Genomic DNA, 20,528 nt, shown 5'->3' on the forward strand with positions numbered 1-20,528 from the left:
GAATCCGCAGACTAGTTGAAGGCTTAGGATGGGTGTTCAATGGAGGAGAGCTTGAGTATGTGGTGGTCTTTGATCACGATCAGATGATGATGGATTTTGACTCTGTCTAATTTCGAGTTCGAGTTATTATTGGGTTGTTAGAGTTGATAAAAAACTTAGGTAATAGCTGGGTTTTGATAAATCAATGGTACTGGAATTGGCGAGTATTCAGTCGAGAAAGGTGATGATGGAGCTGCTCTGGTTTGTTGATGGTGAGTGATAACATAATATTAATGTTGCTGAATAATGGTTGTCGTCGTTCAATATCAGTCATGATGATGATGGTTACAGATGGATAATAATTCGTGCTTAGTGTTGAGAGAAAGTTGTGATGCATGTTGGAAGTGATAAATAGACCGTGTTTGGTGGTGGTAGACTGGATGTTGTAGAGAAGATGGTGTTTCTGTCGATTATCGATGGCAGTGAAGATGGTGATGAAACATAGATGTAGAAATGAGAGATAGAATGAGGTAGTGATGATCATAGATAGTCTCACTACTGATGATATTGTCTGGTGATCGATGATTAGTGATTACAAAGATGGAAAAAAAGTGTTATTTTTGTGGAGGGAAAGTACTGAGAAGAAGCAGGATTTGTATGGACCAAGCAAAACCAATACTCAGTAGATATTTTCCGTATGGGGTTTGTGTTCAAAGGTTATTGGCCAGAGTTATAAAAATTCAGAAAAATTTAGTCTTCACGGAGAGTCTGATGTCTGAGGAGTTGGCCGAGGAAAAAAAATAAAATAGCAGAAAATTTCATTCACGGATATATGTCTATCCGCGAAAAGATGATTGAGGGTTCAACAGTAAGTTTAATTACGAGGAACTGACAATTCATAGAAGACTGTTTCGTATTTTGCACTGTCAGTTTAAGATAACTGATAGACCAAGTACAATAATGGACGAGACTCCACAAGCACAAGCCCATTGACCATTTATCCATTCTTTCAGTTTTTGCTTATGTTATTTTGAATAAAGACGAAAAGACAAAGCCAACGACGAAAGAATGGAGTCAATCCAACTTCGTATGAAGAAGATACAAGCATTTGAAGCGAGTTGAAGTTGTCGGAAAAGGTGTTTAAGCAAAGATATTATAAGGGCACCCGCCCGATTAATAAAGAATCCAAGGAACAGTAATGAACGTCAGTCCTCCAAGATTCACAATTGAAAGCGTGAGTGTTAAAGACAGACGACAAATTTACTCGGGGATGCCACCGTCATCTTCTTCCTTACAATTCAGGCGACCGATTCAAGGAACTGAGGTTACTACCATTGACAGTTGACGGAGATGTTGTTTTTCATAAAGTCGGCGAAGGTTGGTAATATGTGGAGTTCACTTTAGAGCAAAACAAGGAGTTGTCGCTGAGGTTTGATGATCGTCGATGGAGTTTGGATGGATTTGTTAGTTGTTGATCGAGCTTGGCAGTGAAGTGGCAGTGGTGATGGTTATCGGTAAAGAGACAGAGATGGAAGGTAGAACTCGAGTCTGCTGCCAGGATCAGCGATAGAGTTCAACTCGAGAATACAGAGAGTAATGATGATGGTGCTGTGATATCGGTGGATAATGGTGTTGATGAAGATCAGTGAAGGCTTCAGAAATGTGGCAGTGCTGAGTTGATTGAGAAACATTGATAAAGATTGTAGAGCTGATGGAGATCGTGGTGATGGAAGAGAGCACAGTTGAGCTCTCGAGAAAAATTACAGGGAGAAGTTGAGATACTGTACCTGGGTTCCAGAATTGGGGAGCTGTTAATATGACCGAGAGAAATAAGGAAAAGAAGTCAGGGAAGTTGCTTGGCCGAGTAAAAGAAAGCTCTACGGTGGTTGTACCCAACCGTATATAATCTCAGTTGAAGCTCCGGTGTGGTTTTTCCAACCGCATACAACTTCAGCGAGGCTTACTGTGACGCCCCAACCTAATCACCTGCTTAGCTAATAGGATTACAACCTAATTGAAGCATTAAATCTAAATTACCGATTCTAAGAATCATAATTACATAAAGTGCGAATAACAAAACCCAAACTCTTTGATATTATACAAATGACAAATCTCTCGAGTGATATGAATATATTAATGTGTTGTTTTACAGAATAAATATAGAATACATATATATAAAAGATTCACAACATCTCTAACATCGCTAAAAGCTTTAAGCTACGAAAACGGGTATCTTCACGCGCACCATTGCTTCTGATTAGTGAAACTGAAGTGGGAATGAGTGAGCACATCATCCCAAAGGGATGCCCAATGGAAACATATAACTCTCAAGTAATCACTAATACGCTTCACAGTTTTAAAGAATAATAATTAAACATATCATCGTGCATAACATGCATAAGAATGATGTCTCCAGATACCTCGATATAATATGAAGGCTATTATTGGGGTGTCACATTCCATTAGAGGGGCGTCACCTAATAGGACAAAAACGGGTCACCCATAAGTAATATCAAAAACTCGTTATCTCAGATAATTTTGTAATGACTAAACAACCCTTATTTAGTTCACTTTAATTTAATTTAATTAAATAAAAATTAAATTAATGAATTTTGTTGTATACTTGGTGAATTCTGGGACAAAGTTTTTGTGGGAAGAAAAACTGGTCGTAAAATAAACTTCTACGGTTGGAAATAATCCAAATCTAGACGTAAAATCACTTTTACGGTTGGAAGTATTCCAAACCTGGACGTAAAATCACTTCTACGGTTGGAAATATTCCAAACCTGTACGTAAAATCACTTCTACGGTTGGAATTAAAAGGAACCTGGACGTAAAATGAGCTTCTGCGGTTGAAACTAATTTAAACCTGGACGTAAAACTACATGCAAATAAAATTCTACGGTCGGAAATAATCCAAATCTAGACATAAAATCACTTTTACGGTTGGAAATAATCCAAACCTGGACGTAAAATCACTTCTACGGTTGGAATTAAAAGAAAACTGGACGTAAAATCGGATTCTACGGTTAGAATTAAAAGAAACCTGGACGTAAAATGAGCTTCTACGGTTGGAACTAATCCAAACCTGGACGTAAAATTACATGCAAATAAAATTCTAGTTAAAGGGTAATCTAAACATTATGTATATGTGTTAAGGATATCCCATAACCACTTTTTTGGACCTTAAGAATCCAAATAAAGTCCCTCTATTGGAATGTGACGCCCCAATAATAATTTTCTATAATATTGCCTCATCTGGATCATTAACGACATTTTCTTTTTGTTGTCGCATTTTCTGGGTAATGTACTCTTACAATATGATCTTGTTATATTCTTTCATTTTCGATCATAAACTCACGTGGTAATGAAAAAGTTCTTTGTTTATATAAAAAAAAAGTTTTCGGTAATGTACTCTTACAATTCGGAATTCCCCATGCATATTTGTAAATCCTGAGCATCTCACTCCGTAGCCTTGCACTCGATTCAACTTTGGTGCTTCATCTTTTATCATTTACAAACTTGGCTTGTCACATGCGAAATGGAAGGAAAACGTAGGACCCCTCAATCCAATCGTACGTAATTAATTGGCAGACAACAACGTTTTCTTTCTGAAAACAAAAACAAAAATAGTGCTGGTAATAAAATAGATATTTTGTTTTGCCAAGATTTGGGTTTACAACTTTAAAGTTAGATAGATAGAAAAAAAATGAAATAAAATCGTGTCTTTTTCTGTTCCTCGTCACTGAAACAAGAGTACTGACTTTTTTCTTCTCTTTTCAATTCTTTTCTATTCTGGGTAGTTGTTGAGACTGGGTGTTGGTTAGAGGAATTTCTGGTGTTTGGTTTTCATATTAGTGATTCATATCACAATGAAATGAAAAAGATCTGAGGCTTTGGTTTCATTTCTGCAGAGATTTTTATTGTGAAGTTGGGAGTAAAGGGGGAAAAAAATGGAAGGAATGGAAAGAAGTAGTGAAGAGAATGCTAGGTTGCTTAGGTCAGAGTCTAGATGGGTAGATGGTAGTGAAGCAGATTCAGAATCGAATCCATGGTCATTAATGGATGAAGATCAAAGACAAGAACATGGGTCTGTTAGAAGAAGACTTGTTAAAAACCCTAAGAGAGTTGATTCCTTTGATGTTGAAGCCATGGGTATCTATGATCCTAATAGCCATCATCGCAAGGTATTTCATTTTTTCCTCTTCTTAAGTATACGTTTTTGAGTTTAGCTAGTTTAACTTACAATTAATTACTACAGTACTCAGTATTTGAGTACGGGTATGTTTTATTTTCCATCAAATAGTAGCTATAGTCTGTGGAATTGAATATTGAAGTAGTTACTTACTGAATGTCAAGTTCCTAATGGAAGTGTTTTGTTGAACATGTATCACTTAGGATATCTCCATTTGGAGCACACTTGCTATGGCATTTCAAACACTTGGTGTGGTTTACGGAGATATGGGCACAAGTCCGTTATATGTATTTGCTGATGTTTTCAGCAAGGTGCCTATAAAAACGGAAGAGGATGTCTTGGGAGCTTTGTCGTTAGTTATGTACACGATTGCTCTCCTTCCATTTGCGAAATATGTTTTTATAGTGCTGAAAGCTAACGATAACGGTGAAGGTAAGGCGATTTTAATCTGATTGAATTCACCTCTCCTAATTTCATAGTTGTAACCAAATAATAATTGTAATTGCAGGAGGCACATTTGCTTTGTATTCATTAATTTGCAGGTATGCGAAGGTTAATCTGTTGCCAAATCAACAGCTGGCTGATGAACATATTTCGAGTTTTAAGCTGAAACTCCCAACTCCAGAGTTAGAGAGGGCGCTGAACATAAAAGAGAAACTGGAAAAGAAATCATACTTAAAAACGCTGCTATTGCTATTGGTTCTGATGGGGACTTCCATGATTATAGGGGATGGTATTCTCACCCCAGCCATGTCAGGTGTGTTTTTCGTTGTTTTTGCTAGGCATCTCATACTTGTCAATGATGGAACTATCATTCAGCATACTGACACCAGAAAGTTATATGCTGGTCAATTGGCTAGTTTGTTTTATATATGGTTGTTATTTTCATTTTAACCACTCAGCATAATCTAATTATGCGTTTACAGGAGTGCCGTTGTGCCTCAAACGTCTTTCCCATTCCTCTGTTTTCTTTTCTTTTCTTTTCTCTTATTCTTGTATTTGAACCAGAAGGCATTGGTCCTACATTCAATCTGGATACTGCTAATCATGCAACTCTTTTCTTTTCCAGTAATGTCTGCGGTTAGTGGATTGCAGGGTCAAATTAAGGGATTTGATACAAGTGGGTAAACATATTCTTCTCTTATAAGTATATGCAATTGAACTAGTAAGATTTACTGTATTCTAGAGAAGTAGTAAACATGTTTCGAGACAGCAGCTTCATATGACACTTTTACTCATACTCATGTTCGGCAGCTAGATAAGCCTGTGATGCTACCAGGAACTTTAGTAACGAGAGAATTCTAGGCATCTTAGCAAACAAATGTTTTTGATCAGCTCTAAATGTGTACAAGAGTATTAGAGAGTTACAAAGTACAATTATGACTTTTAAATCTAACTCCGAGCAAATTAAGGAGCCTTTAGTCATGGTACAGTACATTGCTTATGATTTACTGATCTAGATTTAGTTTCCTGCAGATGAGGTGGTTATGCTTTCGATTGTAATCCTAATAGGATTGTTTAGCATACAAAGATTTGGAACCGGCAAAGTTGGTTTCACTTTTGCTCCTGCGTTGGCTCTTTGGTTCTTTTGCCTCGGGTCTATTGGAATATACAACATACTTAAGTACGACACGACAGTTATAAGGGCATTCAATCCAGCATACATCTATTACTTTTTCAAGAGGAATGGTATAAAGGCATGGTCAGCTCTTGGTGGTTGTGTTTTGTGCATTACAGGTGCCTCTTATCGACCCACTTCCTAATTACAATTTATATATATTTCCTTGAGAAACTTCTTGTCCAGTTGATTTTTTTTTCATTTTCTACCATACTCAAATAATTTTTTGTGTTTGCAGGAGCTGAAGCAATGTTTGCTGATCTTGGCCATTTCTCTGTGATATCAATTCAGGTTTTCTTTATGAAGTGCTTTCTTTCATCCTTCTGTACTGTTTGTATGATTCCTTGACGGATACACACAATCGTTATCAATTTTTCCTCTTATTTAAGTTTTAAATATATTGCAGGTTGCCTTCACATGTGTGGTGTTCCCCTGCCTTCTACTTGCTTACATGGGTCAAGCAGCATATTTGATTACGTACCCATCGTCAGCTGGAAGAATTTTTTATGATTCTGTCCCAGGTAATGTTTCGTTTTCATGTTAGGTGTTTCTTATATGCTTGTGCTTATGGTAATCTGTTTGTAGAAAGTCTATGTTGCGAGATGCATTTATGTTAACTTTATGCAACTTTTGGATGCTTGTGCGTATACAGATGGTTTTTTCTGGCCAGTCCTTGTGATAGCTACATTTGCGGCAATGATCGCCAGTCAAGCCATGATATCTGCAACATTTTCGTGTGTCAAACAATCTATGGCTCTGGGATGCTTCCCTAGAGTGAAGATAGTTCACACCTCTAGAAAATTCATGGGTCAGATCTACATTCCTGTCATCAATTGGTTTCTGATGATCATGTGCATCGTGGTTGTTGCTTCGTTCAGAAACACTACAGACATCGCGAATGCTTATGGTTAAGTACTATTATTCTCATAAATGAAGAAACTTTGCCTCTACTATTTGAATGAGATGCTATATAGACCACACTATCTGGGAACGAGCTAACAGTGGGTTCTTGCCACGTCAGCTAATGTCGTTTACTCGTTCTGTTGCCTATTTGCTCTATTTATTCTTAAATGCATCAGTCCGTGAGTCTTAAACTTTTTTTTATCAGTAAATCAGGATTTGGACGAGTTTTAACCTCAAGTCGTGGGTATCATTACCCGACTGACATTACCACCCCTGCTATAGAGCCATCTCCCATGAGGCTTAAATGCTCAGAGTACACCTACCACTACAGCTGACCGAATCACCTGGTAGGTAACAACGCCAGTGTAGGTGGGTAGATGATTCTAGTGCAGTGGTGAAGTTGTTGGGTAGTAACACCCACAACATGTGAACTCGTCTAAATCCTAATTTACGGATCAAGCAAAAAAAGTGCAGACATGTGACAACTAAAATAGCACATAGCTTGAGTTTCACAGAATAATGGTGTATATTAATAACGTAGATGATGTGGATGCACATGTCAAGTGGTCACGTAATTCTGGTTACCAATTTAGCACTCCTTTTGTTTTTTGGATGCATAAGTTTCTTATACAAGTATGACTTCATTCTTGCAGGAATTGCAGAGGTTGGTGTCATGATGGTAAGTACCACCTTGGTGACACTTGTAATGCTTCTAATATGGCAGACCAACTTGTTTCTAGCTCTGTGCTTCCCGCTTGTATTTGGATCCGTAGAGCTCCTTTACCTGTCTGCAGTCCTAACGAAAATCAAAGAGGGTGGGTGGCTCCCACTTGCTTTTGCCACTTGTTTCCTCTGTGTGATGTACATTTGGAATTATGGAAGTGTTCTCAAATATCGTAGTGAGGTAAGTAAAAAGATGTCCATGGATATTATGCTGGAACTTGGTTCCACTCTTGGAACTGTTAGAACACCAGGGATTGGACTATTATACAATGAACTTGTTCAAGGTACTCCCTCGAGTTTTGGGCAGTTCCTACTAAGTCTTCCAGCAATCCATTCAGTCATTGTGTTCGTTTGTATCAAATACGTTCCGGTTCCAGTTGTCCCTCAGGAAGAAAGGTTTCTGTTTAGAAGGGTTTGCCCAAAGGACTACCATATGTTCCGGTGCATTGCACGTTACGGATACAAAGATGTCAGGAAGGAAGATCACCATGCCTTTGAGCAGCTTTTGATTGAGAGTCTTGAGAAGTTCTTGAGAAGAGAAGCACAAGAACTTGCATTAGAAAGCAGCATAGCAGAGTTGGATTTGGATAGTATTTCAGTTAGGTCAAGGGACAATGGTGGAATTGTTTCCGTTGCTGACGAAGCAGGGGAACTTCATATACCATTGATGCATGATCAAAGAACCGATGGAGGAGAAAGTTCTACATTTGAAGCCTCTACATCATTAATATTACCATCTAGTATTATGTCATCAGCCGAGGAAGACCCGAGTTTGGAGTACGAACTCTCAGCCCTTCGTGAAGCAATAGAATCAGGATTCACTTATCTTCTTGCTCGCGGAGACGTTAGAGCAAGGAAAGAATCTTGGTTCCTAAAGAAGCTTGTCATAAACTATTTTTACGCCTTCTTAAGAAGGAATTGTAGAGCTGGAGCTGCAAATATGAGTGTGCCCCATATGAATATCTTGCGAGCTGGGATGACATACATGGTCTGAACGCCACTCATATCTGATATATAGACCTTGTCTGTAACTCTGTTACAAGGTAAAGTCAAGAATTTTAGAACAACATTATTTGATGTAGTTTTTAGAAATGTTTAGAAGATGATATATAGTCGATTATGACGATCACAATGTTAAGAAACTATCAAAATAAAAATATCATTTGTTAAACTTGGATGTTAGTAAAATGTTTAAAACAGGAGAAAATTTCCTGTCAGATACTGCTATGAAGAAATTTAGTTTTTCTTCTTCTAAATGCTGTCCACGAATAACACCACCATTACCATTTAGCACTAGGTGCGAAATCAAGATGAAGTTGGCTAGGATTTTTGAACTGATGCTGACAGTTGCCTAAATTTTAATGCCATCATTTAGCACGTCCATTGTTGTCCGCTTGTCTGGAAACTACTTTCTATTGGTGTACCAAGTCCAAAAATTTGGTAAATTATGGATTAGTTTTCTTTCCCTGTCAAAACACCATCTTCAAATCCAGTTGGACTAAAGCCAACTTTGATAATTTCCTTTGAAAATGTGCCGGCAATTTTGTATGCTTATTCAAAGATTTTTGTCACATCACCTTTCATAAACCTCGTTACATTTCATCAAAGATCGGTCACCAGGGGTTTCAGAAGCAAAAGTTTGATAGTCCTCGTTCTTAATTTCTTATGGCGAAGTGATTTCTAGTCGCCCATTTTAGTCGCTTATTCGCTCCCAAACTAAGCCATTTTCTTTTGTAGGAATGTTATTTATGCCCCTACTATCCATGGGTCATGCACAAATACCCTTTAGAGACTTTACAAACACCCTTAATGGCATAATTGAAATTATCAAAACAAAAAATAGTTCCAGAATCCCATTTTTTCTTGGTAGTTATATTTATATTCGTCGCATAAGACTTCCAATAAATATCGAACAATGTAGCATTTCGCGTCTTAAATCGACAAGGAAAAATTAAAACAAAATCTTCTTTGTTTTAAGAATTGTGCAAATTTTGAAACATACTACTTCCGTTCCTAAAAGGAGATGTTATCATTTTTTTCAACTTGACCTAAAATGATGGGGGTCTTTTTTAGGAACCGAAATAGGATCATGGAGGGAGTTGGAAACACCAATATACACTTAATAGACTAACGATTTTTGGGGTCCATGGTTTTTTTTGGGACCATGATCCTATTAGGCCACCTACCCTATAGTTATAAGGGGTGTCCTAAAACATTGAAATGACTAATCTATCCTTAACCTAATTTAATTTAAAACCAACCCAATAACCACAGCATAATTTATTTCCCACCAACAACTTATTAAAATAAAAAAATGGTGGGGGAAATTAGTTTTTTAACTAATTGAGCTGATTTATTTGGATTTGCTCCTTTTCTTTTTAAACAAAAAACCCATCAATGTACGATTGAGACTTGCTGTTTTAGCATGAGAGTGGTATGAAAATGATTATATTTACATTACATGATCAGGACTCGTGAATAATATACAGGGATAAACATAAGGTTGGGCCCTACTTAATATGAGATGGAGTTATGGGTAAGATAGTTACCTCTTTAAACTAAAAGTTCTTATTCTAGATTTTCTTTCTTTTTTCTTTATCATCTAATGTTGTTTCTTAAGAGCTGAAATAGGAGGTTATGTGAATCTGATTTTTATTAATCACCCTCTTAATGCATTGACAATCTGTCTGCATGTTACTAATATTCGACCTAACTAACCAACAGCATTAGTAGTTTAGAACATTTGCATATGGTAGGGCCTTCTGATACATAAATTGCAACATGCTTGTGAATCCGGCCCACAACCATGTACATACCACATTCGCTTATTAGAAGTCCTTTACTATTAAATTGAACGATTTTTGAGGGACCATGGTTTTTTTGAGGGGACCATGGTTTTATTAGACCACCTTCCCTATAGTTATAAGGGGTGTTTTAAAGCATTGAAATGACTAACCTACTCTTAATCTAATTTAATTTAAAACCAACCCAATAACCACATATATATATATATATATATATATATATATATATATATATAACCACCTCCTCCCACCACCACCTCCCACCATCGCCGATTACCACCACCTCCTCCGATTATCACCACCACCAACCACCGATTACCACCACCACCACCGCCCATCACCGCCGATTACCACCACCACCACCTCCGATTATCACCACCACCGATTACCACCACCATCTCCGATTACCATCACCACCACTATATATATATATATAGCTTAATTTAAAACATTAACAAAGATATTCTCACAAACCCGTTACTTGTCATTCGTTTTTGGTTGAATAAATGAGAAGTAATCATTAAAATGAGTTGAAAATGGAAGTTGCAGAGAGGTTTAATGGAGGTTTTTTTTTCAGAGAAAAGTTCGGTTATCAAGAATTAATTTTTTCTTAACCAAACTCAGAGTTCGGTTGATTCGCAAAAAAATACTTTTAACCGAACTCCTTGTATTAGAACAACACAAGTCCATAAGTTCGGTTCCTTCGCAAAATAAGGATATCACCGAACTTTAGTTTACGAAAATAATGAGAAGTCCACAAGTTCGGTTTGTTCGCAAAAATGTTAAGTTTTCTTTGTAACCGAACTCTACCTTTGAAACTTTGTAACCGAACTCTACCTAATTCGCCAAGAAATAAATTTCGTAGTAACCGAACGTTTGCCTAATTGTATATATGCATATATAAGCCCGGTTTGGTTGATTCGCAAAATGTGTTGAAGTTTGCGAACCAACCGAACTTCTACCACTAGGTTACTTTTAACCTGCAGTTCGGTTGGGAACTTGGTTGCGTTGAAGTTTGCGAACTAACCGAACACACAAGATGCACCCAAATAAATTGTTAAGTTCAAAGTTCGGTTACCTACCATTTTATCTTAGGTAACCGAACATTACACTGTACGACCAAAACCTCCATTAACGAGCGAGTTCGGTAACCTGCGTGTTTGGAAAACATAACCGAACTACACTTTCAGGTGTGTTCGGTTACATGTTCTTGACATATGGTAACCGAACTGGCCCAAATCTACATAAAAAATTTCATTTTTTTTGAAAGTTTGGAGCAATTCAACTAACATTATCTAAGTTTGAAGCCTACATGGGTACCCAAATACTCTTCCTCCGGTTGTGATTGGTAAAATTCATCGTTTTTCATGTTTTCCTTCTTCATCTTCTCTAACTTTACTCTCTCAATAATTCTACTTCTTTAAAAAAAACCATCTGATTTTTTAATCTCACTAATTATCTTTAACTTAATCATCTCACTAATCATTACACTAACTATTATTAACACTAACTAATCATCACCCAAAATTAATTAGGAGTATAACTTAGGTATTAATATAAATATCTAGATAAGGGATGACCTAGATTTACTTCTAATGTCTTTACCCAAAATAAAATCATGGTCCCAAAAAAATCGTTCTAATACACGGATTTAAGAACAAAGCCCAAATGGCTGTTTCAACGTATGTCACGTTGGTCGGGCATTTACCAGGCCGTGGATCCGTTACTAACTTTAGCTAAGAATTGTGTTGCTACTTTGGAACACGTATGGGAACACGTACGACGTGAAATAAGCAATCAACAATCCGCAGAGGAAATCCGACTTTCGTGGCAATCATGCCATGCAGATGGTCCCACTGATCCCCGGAGTTATTCTCCTCTAAGAACGAGTCTACCAAACCTTACTGGTCGACAACAACCCATAGTCTTGATTTGGGACGAGAAATTGAAATGTGGGGCCCAGTTACAATTATTCTATATGTATCTCACGTTTTCATTTAATTTCAAAAGTTTCGTTTTCAACATGTCTGTCAACGCGTAGAAGACTAGAAGGGAGTCAAGTTCTTCCTAACCCGGAAGTGTTTTCTATACGCTAAAATCTTGCATTACTGTTTGTCCACTATCTATTAGATCAAGGATTGGTGAATTTCCAAAGTTGCGAGTCTATTGTGAAAGTCACGTGTACTCAGCAGGTGATTGACACGGACCGGTGTAAAATTTTGGATTCAAACCTTTGTGTACATGGGGCACTTTGGTTCCTCACCCGGCCAAATTTGAACCACTAACTAGCATGCCATGAACAAAGAAGTACATTGACGAGAAGATGTGTGTAAAAAAATTGAATTGCCAAAATAAAATGACAAACATCACTACCATGCCATGAATAAAGAAAACTGAAAGAATGCTTATAAGGTAGTTAGAAATACAATTTCCGTCTATTTATCATGATCATATATCGCCATTTTCGAAGTAGTATCCGGATAAAAATCGAGAATTCGATAAGTTCCATGAAATAAATAGTCCTTTTCTATTTCAACATAGTACACAACTGAGTTAAATGGTCATATTTAAAAAGTTCATAGGACAAATCCAACGGTACGAAGGTAAAAATATACATAAGTTAGAGAGTATCCATATATATGTGGACTCTCAGTATTTAGTCGAGTCAAAACTTATTGTGGGAAAAAAATCAAAAAGTTAACTCATCCAACCACTCGTAGACTAGGTATTGGGGAAAAAACATTTTACAAAAAGCTTATTTGTATCTTCAATGACTCTATCTCAATGCTATTCAAAAACTTTAAGTTCTTAATGTTTACAATTGTTGCTAAGTAAAAAATAAACCGGTGCAATTAAAGCAAACTTTGGCTATACATTAGGGACTAAGGTATATGTTCCTAATTAGATCAATACAAAAAGAATAAAATTTCATGTCTCTTAGTGGTGTGATGGAAATAAATATTGTGTCGTATCCGATCAGTAAGTGACCGGATGGACTACTCCATAGTGGCCTCCTCAAAATTTGAGGGGTAGCATCTGGACTTCATAGATTACACTCTATTTGATGTATCTACTTATCGTATTCTTGCCCTGCTCGGTAGTTCTAACAGGTTTCTTCGGACGTTTTCTAGGATCAGAAGGAACTGCTATAATGACCACCACATGTGCTTCATTCTCTATATGATAGCCTTTTATGAAGTCGCACTGGGAGCTAGTGCTTGCTAACTAAGAATTGTTCCATAGATCTCATCGGAAATGTTTGATGCTTTTTGGGGCTTCTTTGGCGACCGTGAAGTCACCGGATGAATTACCGAGTATATAGATCAGATCTGTTATAACCATTTCTGTACATTCAATGTACTCTACGGATAGAGGAATACATAGAGTTGAACAGAGTAAAATAAAAAATTGAAAAATTTTGTTCACAAGCTTATGGATGAAAAATTCACCGGTAGTAGCATTTTTGGTCTATAAGATGTGGATTGTAGTCTCTCGATATGAGTTTCCAAACCAGAATTTTAATCGAGTCACAATTTAGTACAACTTCCCAATGAGTTATTAATGTTTTAAAAGCAATTTCTAAACCAATTCGTAGCTCAGTCCCAAATTAACAATGTGTTGGCATTAATAGGAACTTAACTTCCTTATTTTTCTTTTTAGTTATTGTCGTGTTATTTCTTTCACCCAAATTGTCCAAGTTCTAGCAAAAATTAATACATGGCAAAATCCATATTTCCAAAGTTCATAGTTGTTGGGATGTTTGTTGCTTGCATCTATTTGAGGTTATAACATGGCAGAATATAAAACCATATTTCTGAAGCATAGGATCTATGTAAAAATATGTGGTTTAGTGTTTCCTCCCCATTTGATAGAAGAAGATGAAGTACTTATAATCATAACCCTCTCCTATTAAGTTAATTGTCTGTTGGTGGGAGAACATTTTGAACTGCCAACCACATGAAGTACTGGACTTTGTTGCATGACCAATACTAGTGAGCAAACAATTTATTTCTCGTAGTTCTTGTGAATTAGGTTGCCATGAGAAGGTCATCTACCATCCGCTATAATACACTCTTTCTATTAGCGGCAATTTTCCAGACCTTAAAAAAATCATCTTGAAGAGTGCACTTACCTCTTCAAACATTAACCCATAATCTTATTGCTTTTCATTGTTAATAGTGACAGTAGAATTCAGCTCCGCAATATTCTTAGGCCTTTGTATGTATTTTAATATCCATACCCCAAAAGCCTTCAGAGTTATCCTCTATTTTTTAACGAATGAACTTTCTCTATAAAGTTTAATTTTTGTCTTTATATATCCAGGTTCACTTAGCATACAAAACTTGGTTTGTAATCCTTGAACATCTGATTTCAAAGCCTCTATGCTCCCTTGTTCTGTCTACATGTATATATACCTTTTTTCTTAATGAGATCCAATAAATCTTCTTCTTATCAAATTTAGTCCACTAGTATATATAAAAGTATTTTTTATCCCCCCTCATTTTAATGTCTAGATCCGCCACTGCATAGAGAGTTCCCCATTATTTGAGTTGTTTTTTTTTGTTTTGTTTTTTTTACCGAAGCAAGCATAGTGATGATAGGCATAAAGAATTTGGTGCTCACGAGTTTCGAACTCAAGTCACTAGTACTATCAGTCAATGACTTACCACTATACTATAGTGAGATCAGTAGAAGTAGTCTTCCAGCTCTGGGAATAAATTTCCTTTTCCAAGGAGCGAGTTTCTTTTTAAATTTCTATATGCCTAATTCCACGATTAGGTATCCCTGTTAGGTCATTTATTTTTGTATCTGCACCAATGCTCACAGTTGAGCTTTTGCTAAGATTAATCGGTAGACCAGTAACTGATCCATAAATTTGGAGAGTCCGCAATAGGTTTTCAACCACCTTTTACATGGTACAATGCACATTTATAATCGGAAAATAGCAGGTGTGATATCTGTTAGAGCATTGCTCGGTCGAACACGCATGTGTTGTTATCTCAAGAATGTTTGTCAATGTTAGTGATCAAAACTATAAGTCTTGATTTCTAGTCTACTATAGCTAAGGTCTCGGACTATGATAGAAAGTGTAGTTGAGCTCAAGAACTCCATGGAAATCATCATACAAGACGAATGACTACTCAAGGAACCGGTGGATCTTCATTGACTAAAAGGTATGTGGAGACTTGAACTTATATATCACTCAAAAGTCTATTTATCTCCAATATTGAGACAAAAGTCGTTTTGCTATATAGACTTAGATTATACACATTTGCTATTTCGAGCCGAGTTTATCTCGCCTATCTATTTCTCGAAATATGTGTTGGTAAGCTTTCGCTTTAGCCAAGTTCATCTTTACCTAGTGACGAAAGTCATGACAAGTTTCAATCACTTTGAAAATTGTTTACTTTGACGAAAAATAGTTTGTGAATAACAACTATAGAATATCAACGTCCTCTAAGAATGTTTCAATGATTGAAATGAGAGTTTAGATAATATAACCATTGGAGGATATAAGCATTGTTGTGGAAACACATATATGTATAAGTCCTTATTCCTTGAACCAAAGTTTGCGAACTTTGTTTATCAAGAGAACCGGAATGGTGGCGTGAGCCAAGTCCGCGAACTCAATCCGCGAACTGGCGGAAGTTCTCGACCCGAGAAATTCTGCTGGAGTTTGTGAACTCCGTCCGGGCCTTAAGTCCGCGAACCCAGTCCGCGAACTTGAGTAGGTTATATCTAAAAACGATGTTTGTGAACTTATTCTTATATAAACTAAGGAAAGCAAATTGCAAACCGTGGCTATATAGTTCATGAACCGATTCGAGTGAATCAAATCGTTTTTGCTTCAATTGTGTCTTGTGTAGTTACATAAGATTTCCTTGCAATTGAAAAACTCTCTAACTAGTTCATTTGAGTCACTTTAACTAGTTATGGTGAAGAAGAATATGGTTGATATGAAAGTGATCATATGGATAACCATTTGGTTGACTATTGTTGAACCAACAAATGTACAAGTTTGGGTACGGTTACACAAGCCTAGAAACGTGCATTTCATTTGTGTGTAACAAGCTAGTTTTCGATCTAACGGTTGAAAGATATTAGCTTGAATATAATTAGGTTTTCATCTAATGGTGAATATTGAATGCTTTGTTACCAAGCTAACATTGATTGCAAACCCTGATTTGAAAGACTATATAAGGGAGAACTCTAGCAACTGGGAAACTTAATCCCCACACCTTCTGTGTGATACTAGTTGTGCTAAGCTAGAGTCGATTCTCCTTTAACCTTTGGTTTCTTCTTCTAAACCAGGTTAACGACTTAAAGACTTCATTGGGATTGTGAAGCCAGACCGATACTACTTTCTTGTAGTTTTTTATCTGATCTTGTTGTTTATATCGTACGAGTATAATTGTAATAATTGGCTTGAGATTGATATCTCCGATAGGCAAGATATAAAAGAAATCACAAACACTTCGTCTCATCGTTTGTGATTCCGCAATATCTTTTTTCGCTGCATCGATTAAGATTATTGTGAGATGATTGAAAATACTAGGATGTTCTTCAGGAATATAAGTCCGGTTTATCAATTGGTTCCTGTTCACCTTGATTTATCAAAAGACGGAACAAAACTCGTAGGTATATTCGTGGGAGACGGATTTATCTATTACCGTAGACTTTTCTGTGTGATACAGATTTGTTTATTAAAGTCTTCAACTTTGGGTCGTAGCAACTCTTAGTTGTGGATGAGATCAGCTAAGGGAATCAAGTACGTAGCATCCTGCTGGGATTCTAGACGTAGGAGCATAACTGTACCTTGGATCAGTGTGAGATTGATTGGGGTCCAACTACAGTCTAGATCGAAGTTAATTTGGAGTGGGCTAGTGTCTGTAGCGGCTTAATACAGTGTGTGTTCAAACTGGACTAGGTCCCTGGGTTTTTCTGCATTTTCGGTTTCCTCGTTAACAAAATTCTGGTGTCTGTGTTGTTTCTTTTCCGCATTATATTTTGTTATATAGTAAAAATATCACAGGTTGTGTGTTGTTCAATCAATTAGAATATTCGACCTTTTGGTTGTTGATTTAAATTGATTGACGCTTGGATATTGGTCTTTGGTACCATCCAAGTTATCTCTCTAGTATTTGATAAAGACTCGCAGATTTCTATTTGCTTGAGTATATATTTATTCGAGAGATTCAGATATAAACTTTTTGATATACTTTCTATCTAGGTTGAGTCTGACTGTCTAGTTGATTCTCTAGAAAGTATATTAGAGTTTGTCCATACAGATTGCTAAGCGAAATATTGGATGTGGTTGTTGTACCCCCACTTTTTCACTATCAATTGAGTCTTTTGTTATGAATCCCTTGAACATGTTGGTCTTTGTTGCCTTATTCTTTAACTCAGAGAAAATTTTCGCAACAAGAATTAACAAGAATGGAGTCGCAACAAGAATAAACAAGAATGAAGATAATTTGTGTCCATGCCTTAGTATTTTTTAAGTTTGAACCTTTTAGTTGATGTATTAATCAAAAGAGAGGTGTAGATGCCACACACTAACTAATACATCTCATTCATTTATCACAAAATCCTAAAGCTTGAAGCACGTGGTCTATGGTGCGTCAACTATTATTGTCGAAGGTTTTTGAATGTTAAGTTCGCACATAAGATCTGGTTGTTTGCTCTTCCAAATAGAATTAATGAGCTCTCCTGCAATTAGTATGCCTTTTCATCAATAGATAATCTCATTTCAATCAATATTGCAATCTCCTATCTCTCAAGATTTAAGAAGATTATTGTTTAACCTGGAAAGCTTTAGTGCATTTTCTGAGTCGAAAATTTAAGGTGATGCAATTTTTGGAAAATTCTTGTTCAGTTTACAACTCGTAATCTCGTTGAGAATCCACTGTATGTGAATTGGATGTATGAAAATTCTATTATTATTATTATTATTATTATTATTATGTGGACTAACTTTATGATCTCTAATGGTGTTATTTTTTACTTTGCTAGTTGTTATATATTTTGTGCACCCAGAAAGAGTATTGATGGCATAATTGATCGATTTTCTTCAACATATTCCATTAAAGCTGATGTCTCTAAAATAAGATGTTAAATCAATTCCATCTTCCTTAATGAGATCAAGACTATTTCTGATCAGTTAGTTGTTGCTGGATTGTCAAAGGTTTCGGATGATAAACTTGTAGTTGTTACTGTATCAACTTAAATTCAAATTATCATTCCTTTGTTACATCAATTAGTAATATAACTCCGCTTGTTTTAGTTATTGAACTCCACGACCTCTTAATAGTAAGGACGTTATTGTATCTGAAAGATCTTAGGATTTGGTTATGCAATCCACTAATTGTATTTTGTAATCACATTAGTCAATTTAGAGGTAATCGTAAAGGTTTTACTCCTTATAATAAAGGTGGTGGTCGTGACAATTTTCAGTCCGACAGAGGCATTGGCTTGCTACAATCAATTAATTCTTGATTCTTTATACCCATTGTAATTCTTTTTAACTTATCCTCCGATTACAAACCTACTTGTCAGATCCACTGGTATTGACATTATGCAGATGAGTGTTAAATCATACTTACCGAGGAAGGTACACGAAATGAACTTACAAGCAATGTTTCCTTTAGTCAATATCTTCCTGAAGAATCTGTGGCCGATCGATTCAGAAGCGGATTGGGATCCTGTAACAAAATACTTTGACAAACCATTTTGACAAACGCTGCTAGACGTTTGATTTTATATATCTAGCGGCTTATGTCAGTGCCTACGTGGCAATCTAACTGATTTTATTTTGTGTTTGGCTTAACGAAAATGCTTAGCGAAAATATCTGAAACGAAATGATATCTTCTACTTTTTTATTTTGATTGATTTGGAAGATTAGTTACTAAGATTTTTTTCTTGTTTTTGGCCTAAGATTTGTCAAAATCTTATGTTTTTGTTTTTCATCAATAGACGAGGCTTCAAAATAATCTTCATGATTTAGATTTGCATCTCAAGCTCATTCGCCCACTCAATATTAGGGCATGAAGATGATGATTCAGATTCACCGTTTCGATATTTAATTTTCATTAGAGAAATAGTTCCGCTCAAACCCACTTTTGTCACATGTCTAAGGATTTAAATTAAGAGATGCTACCAACCTAGGAAAAATAATTGATGTACAGCTTTGTTGTTCGGTTAGCTTCCGATGAATCTAATTACCAGCTCAATCAACTATATTTTATTAGCTTAGAAAAGAGATGGTTTTTGATTATGCCTTATGGGTTAACTTATTATGGTGATGGAGTATGAGAATTTGTTGTTAGTGGTGATAACCCGGAGGCATTGATAAATCAAAAATGATAAACCCTATTAATTTAAAAGTGGGAGAAGAATAAACTATCGAGATAAATGACAGTAAGTAAACTTATCTGCAGGAGTAGGTTTTAATTCGAGAGATAAAAATGATCATGATAATGAGTATGATGAATATAGTGTTTTAAGTTATTAACCATGTTATTAAAGTTCTTCCTAATCTCGGCGTAAGGACTGCCAAACAGAGAATAATCTTGGCTATATGCCACGTTGGTTAAGATTTTTCAACCATTAGATAAAATTCATTCAACGGTGTAGAAAATTTGTCAAAACGTTTTGTCAAAGCATTTTGTTGCTCGATCCCGACCCTTCAGAAGCAACTAATAATCCCAGTGCATATGTAAGAGGAGGTATTCATATTCTACATTGTGGTTCTGCTGCTCTTGTTGGTTATAGACATGGTTCTGTACCGAATACAACTCTACATGCTTTTAAGTCTCACAAATTTCACCAAAGGTTTATTACCTTGAAGGTCTTGAGCACTGATATATTTAGCTCTATATTCAAACTAACCACTTTAGACATGTATAATCTATTATTGTTAAATTTTAGCAGCTAAGGTGACTTAAAGGAAACATTTTATATGGCTCAAACATTTATATATATATTTCAAGACAAAAGGCCAGGTTATGTTTATAAACTTCACAAGTCTTTATATGGCTTAAAAAAAGTTTTCAGAGCTTGGTATCAATAATTAGTTGATTATCTTGTATTTTGATGTTTTTGTTATTCTTGTAAGCGAACATGTAATCACTGTTTTGATTTGAATGAATTGATATACGTTGATTGTCAAAAAAAAAAAAAAAAAAAAAAAGGAAATAAATGTGCATGGGTATATTTACCATTTTTATATCATTCTTGGTAATGAAATTTTCATTTTCATTTTTTTTTTGATCATCAAACCATAAGTTTTCGTTCCACAAGAAACGT

General features: G+C 36.0%; 1 protein-coding gene across 1 annotated transcript; it reads left to right on the top strand.

Moving 5' to 3' along the window:
- Positions 1-3,686: 3,686 nt before the first annotated feature.
- LOC113297921 (putative potassium transporter 12) lies at positions 3,687-8,633 on the top strand. Its single transcript, XM_026546528.1, has 9 exons — positions 3,687-4,166; positions 4,378-4,606; positions 4,683-4,931; positions 5,244-5,294; positions 5,651-5,911; positions 6,031-6,083; positions 6,199-6,313; positions 6,445-6,699; positions 7,349-8,633. The coding sequence occupies exons 1-9, from the start codon at positions 3,933-3,935 to the stop codon at positions 8,410-8,412; spliced, it is 2,511 nt and encodes an 836-aa protein (XP_026402313.1). The 5' UTR covers positions 3,687-3,932; the 3' UTR covers positions 8,413-8,633.
- The last annotated feature ends 11,895 nt before the right edge of the window (positions 8,634-20,528 follow it).

This window comes from Papaver somniferum, chromosome 7 (assembly GCF_003573695.1).
Source record: "Papaver somniferum cultivar HN1 chromosome 7, ASM357369v1, whole genome shotgun sequence".
NCBI classification, from domain to species: Eukaryota; Viridiplantae; Streptophyta; class Magnoliopsida; order Ranunculales; family Papaveraceae; genus Papaver; species Papaver somniferum.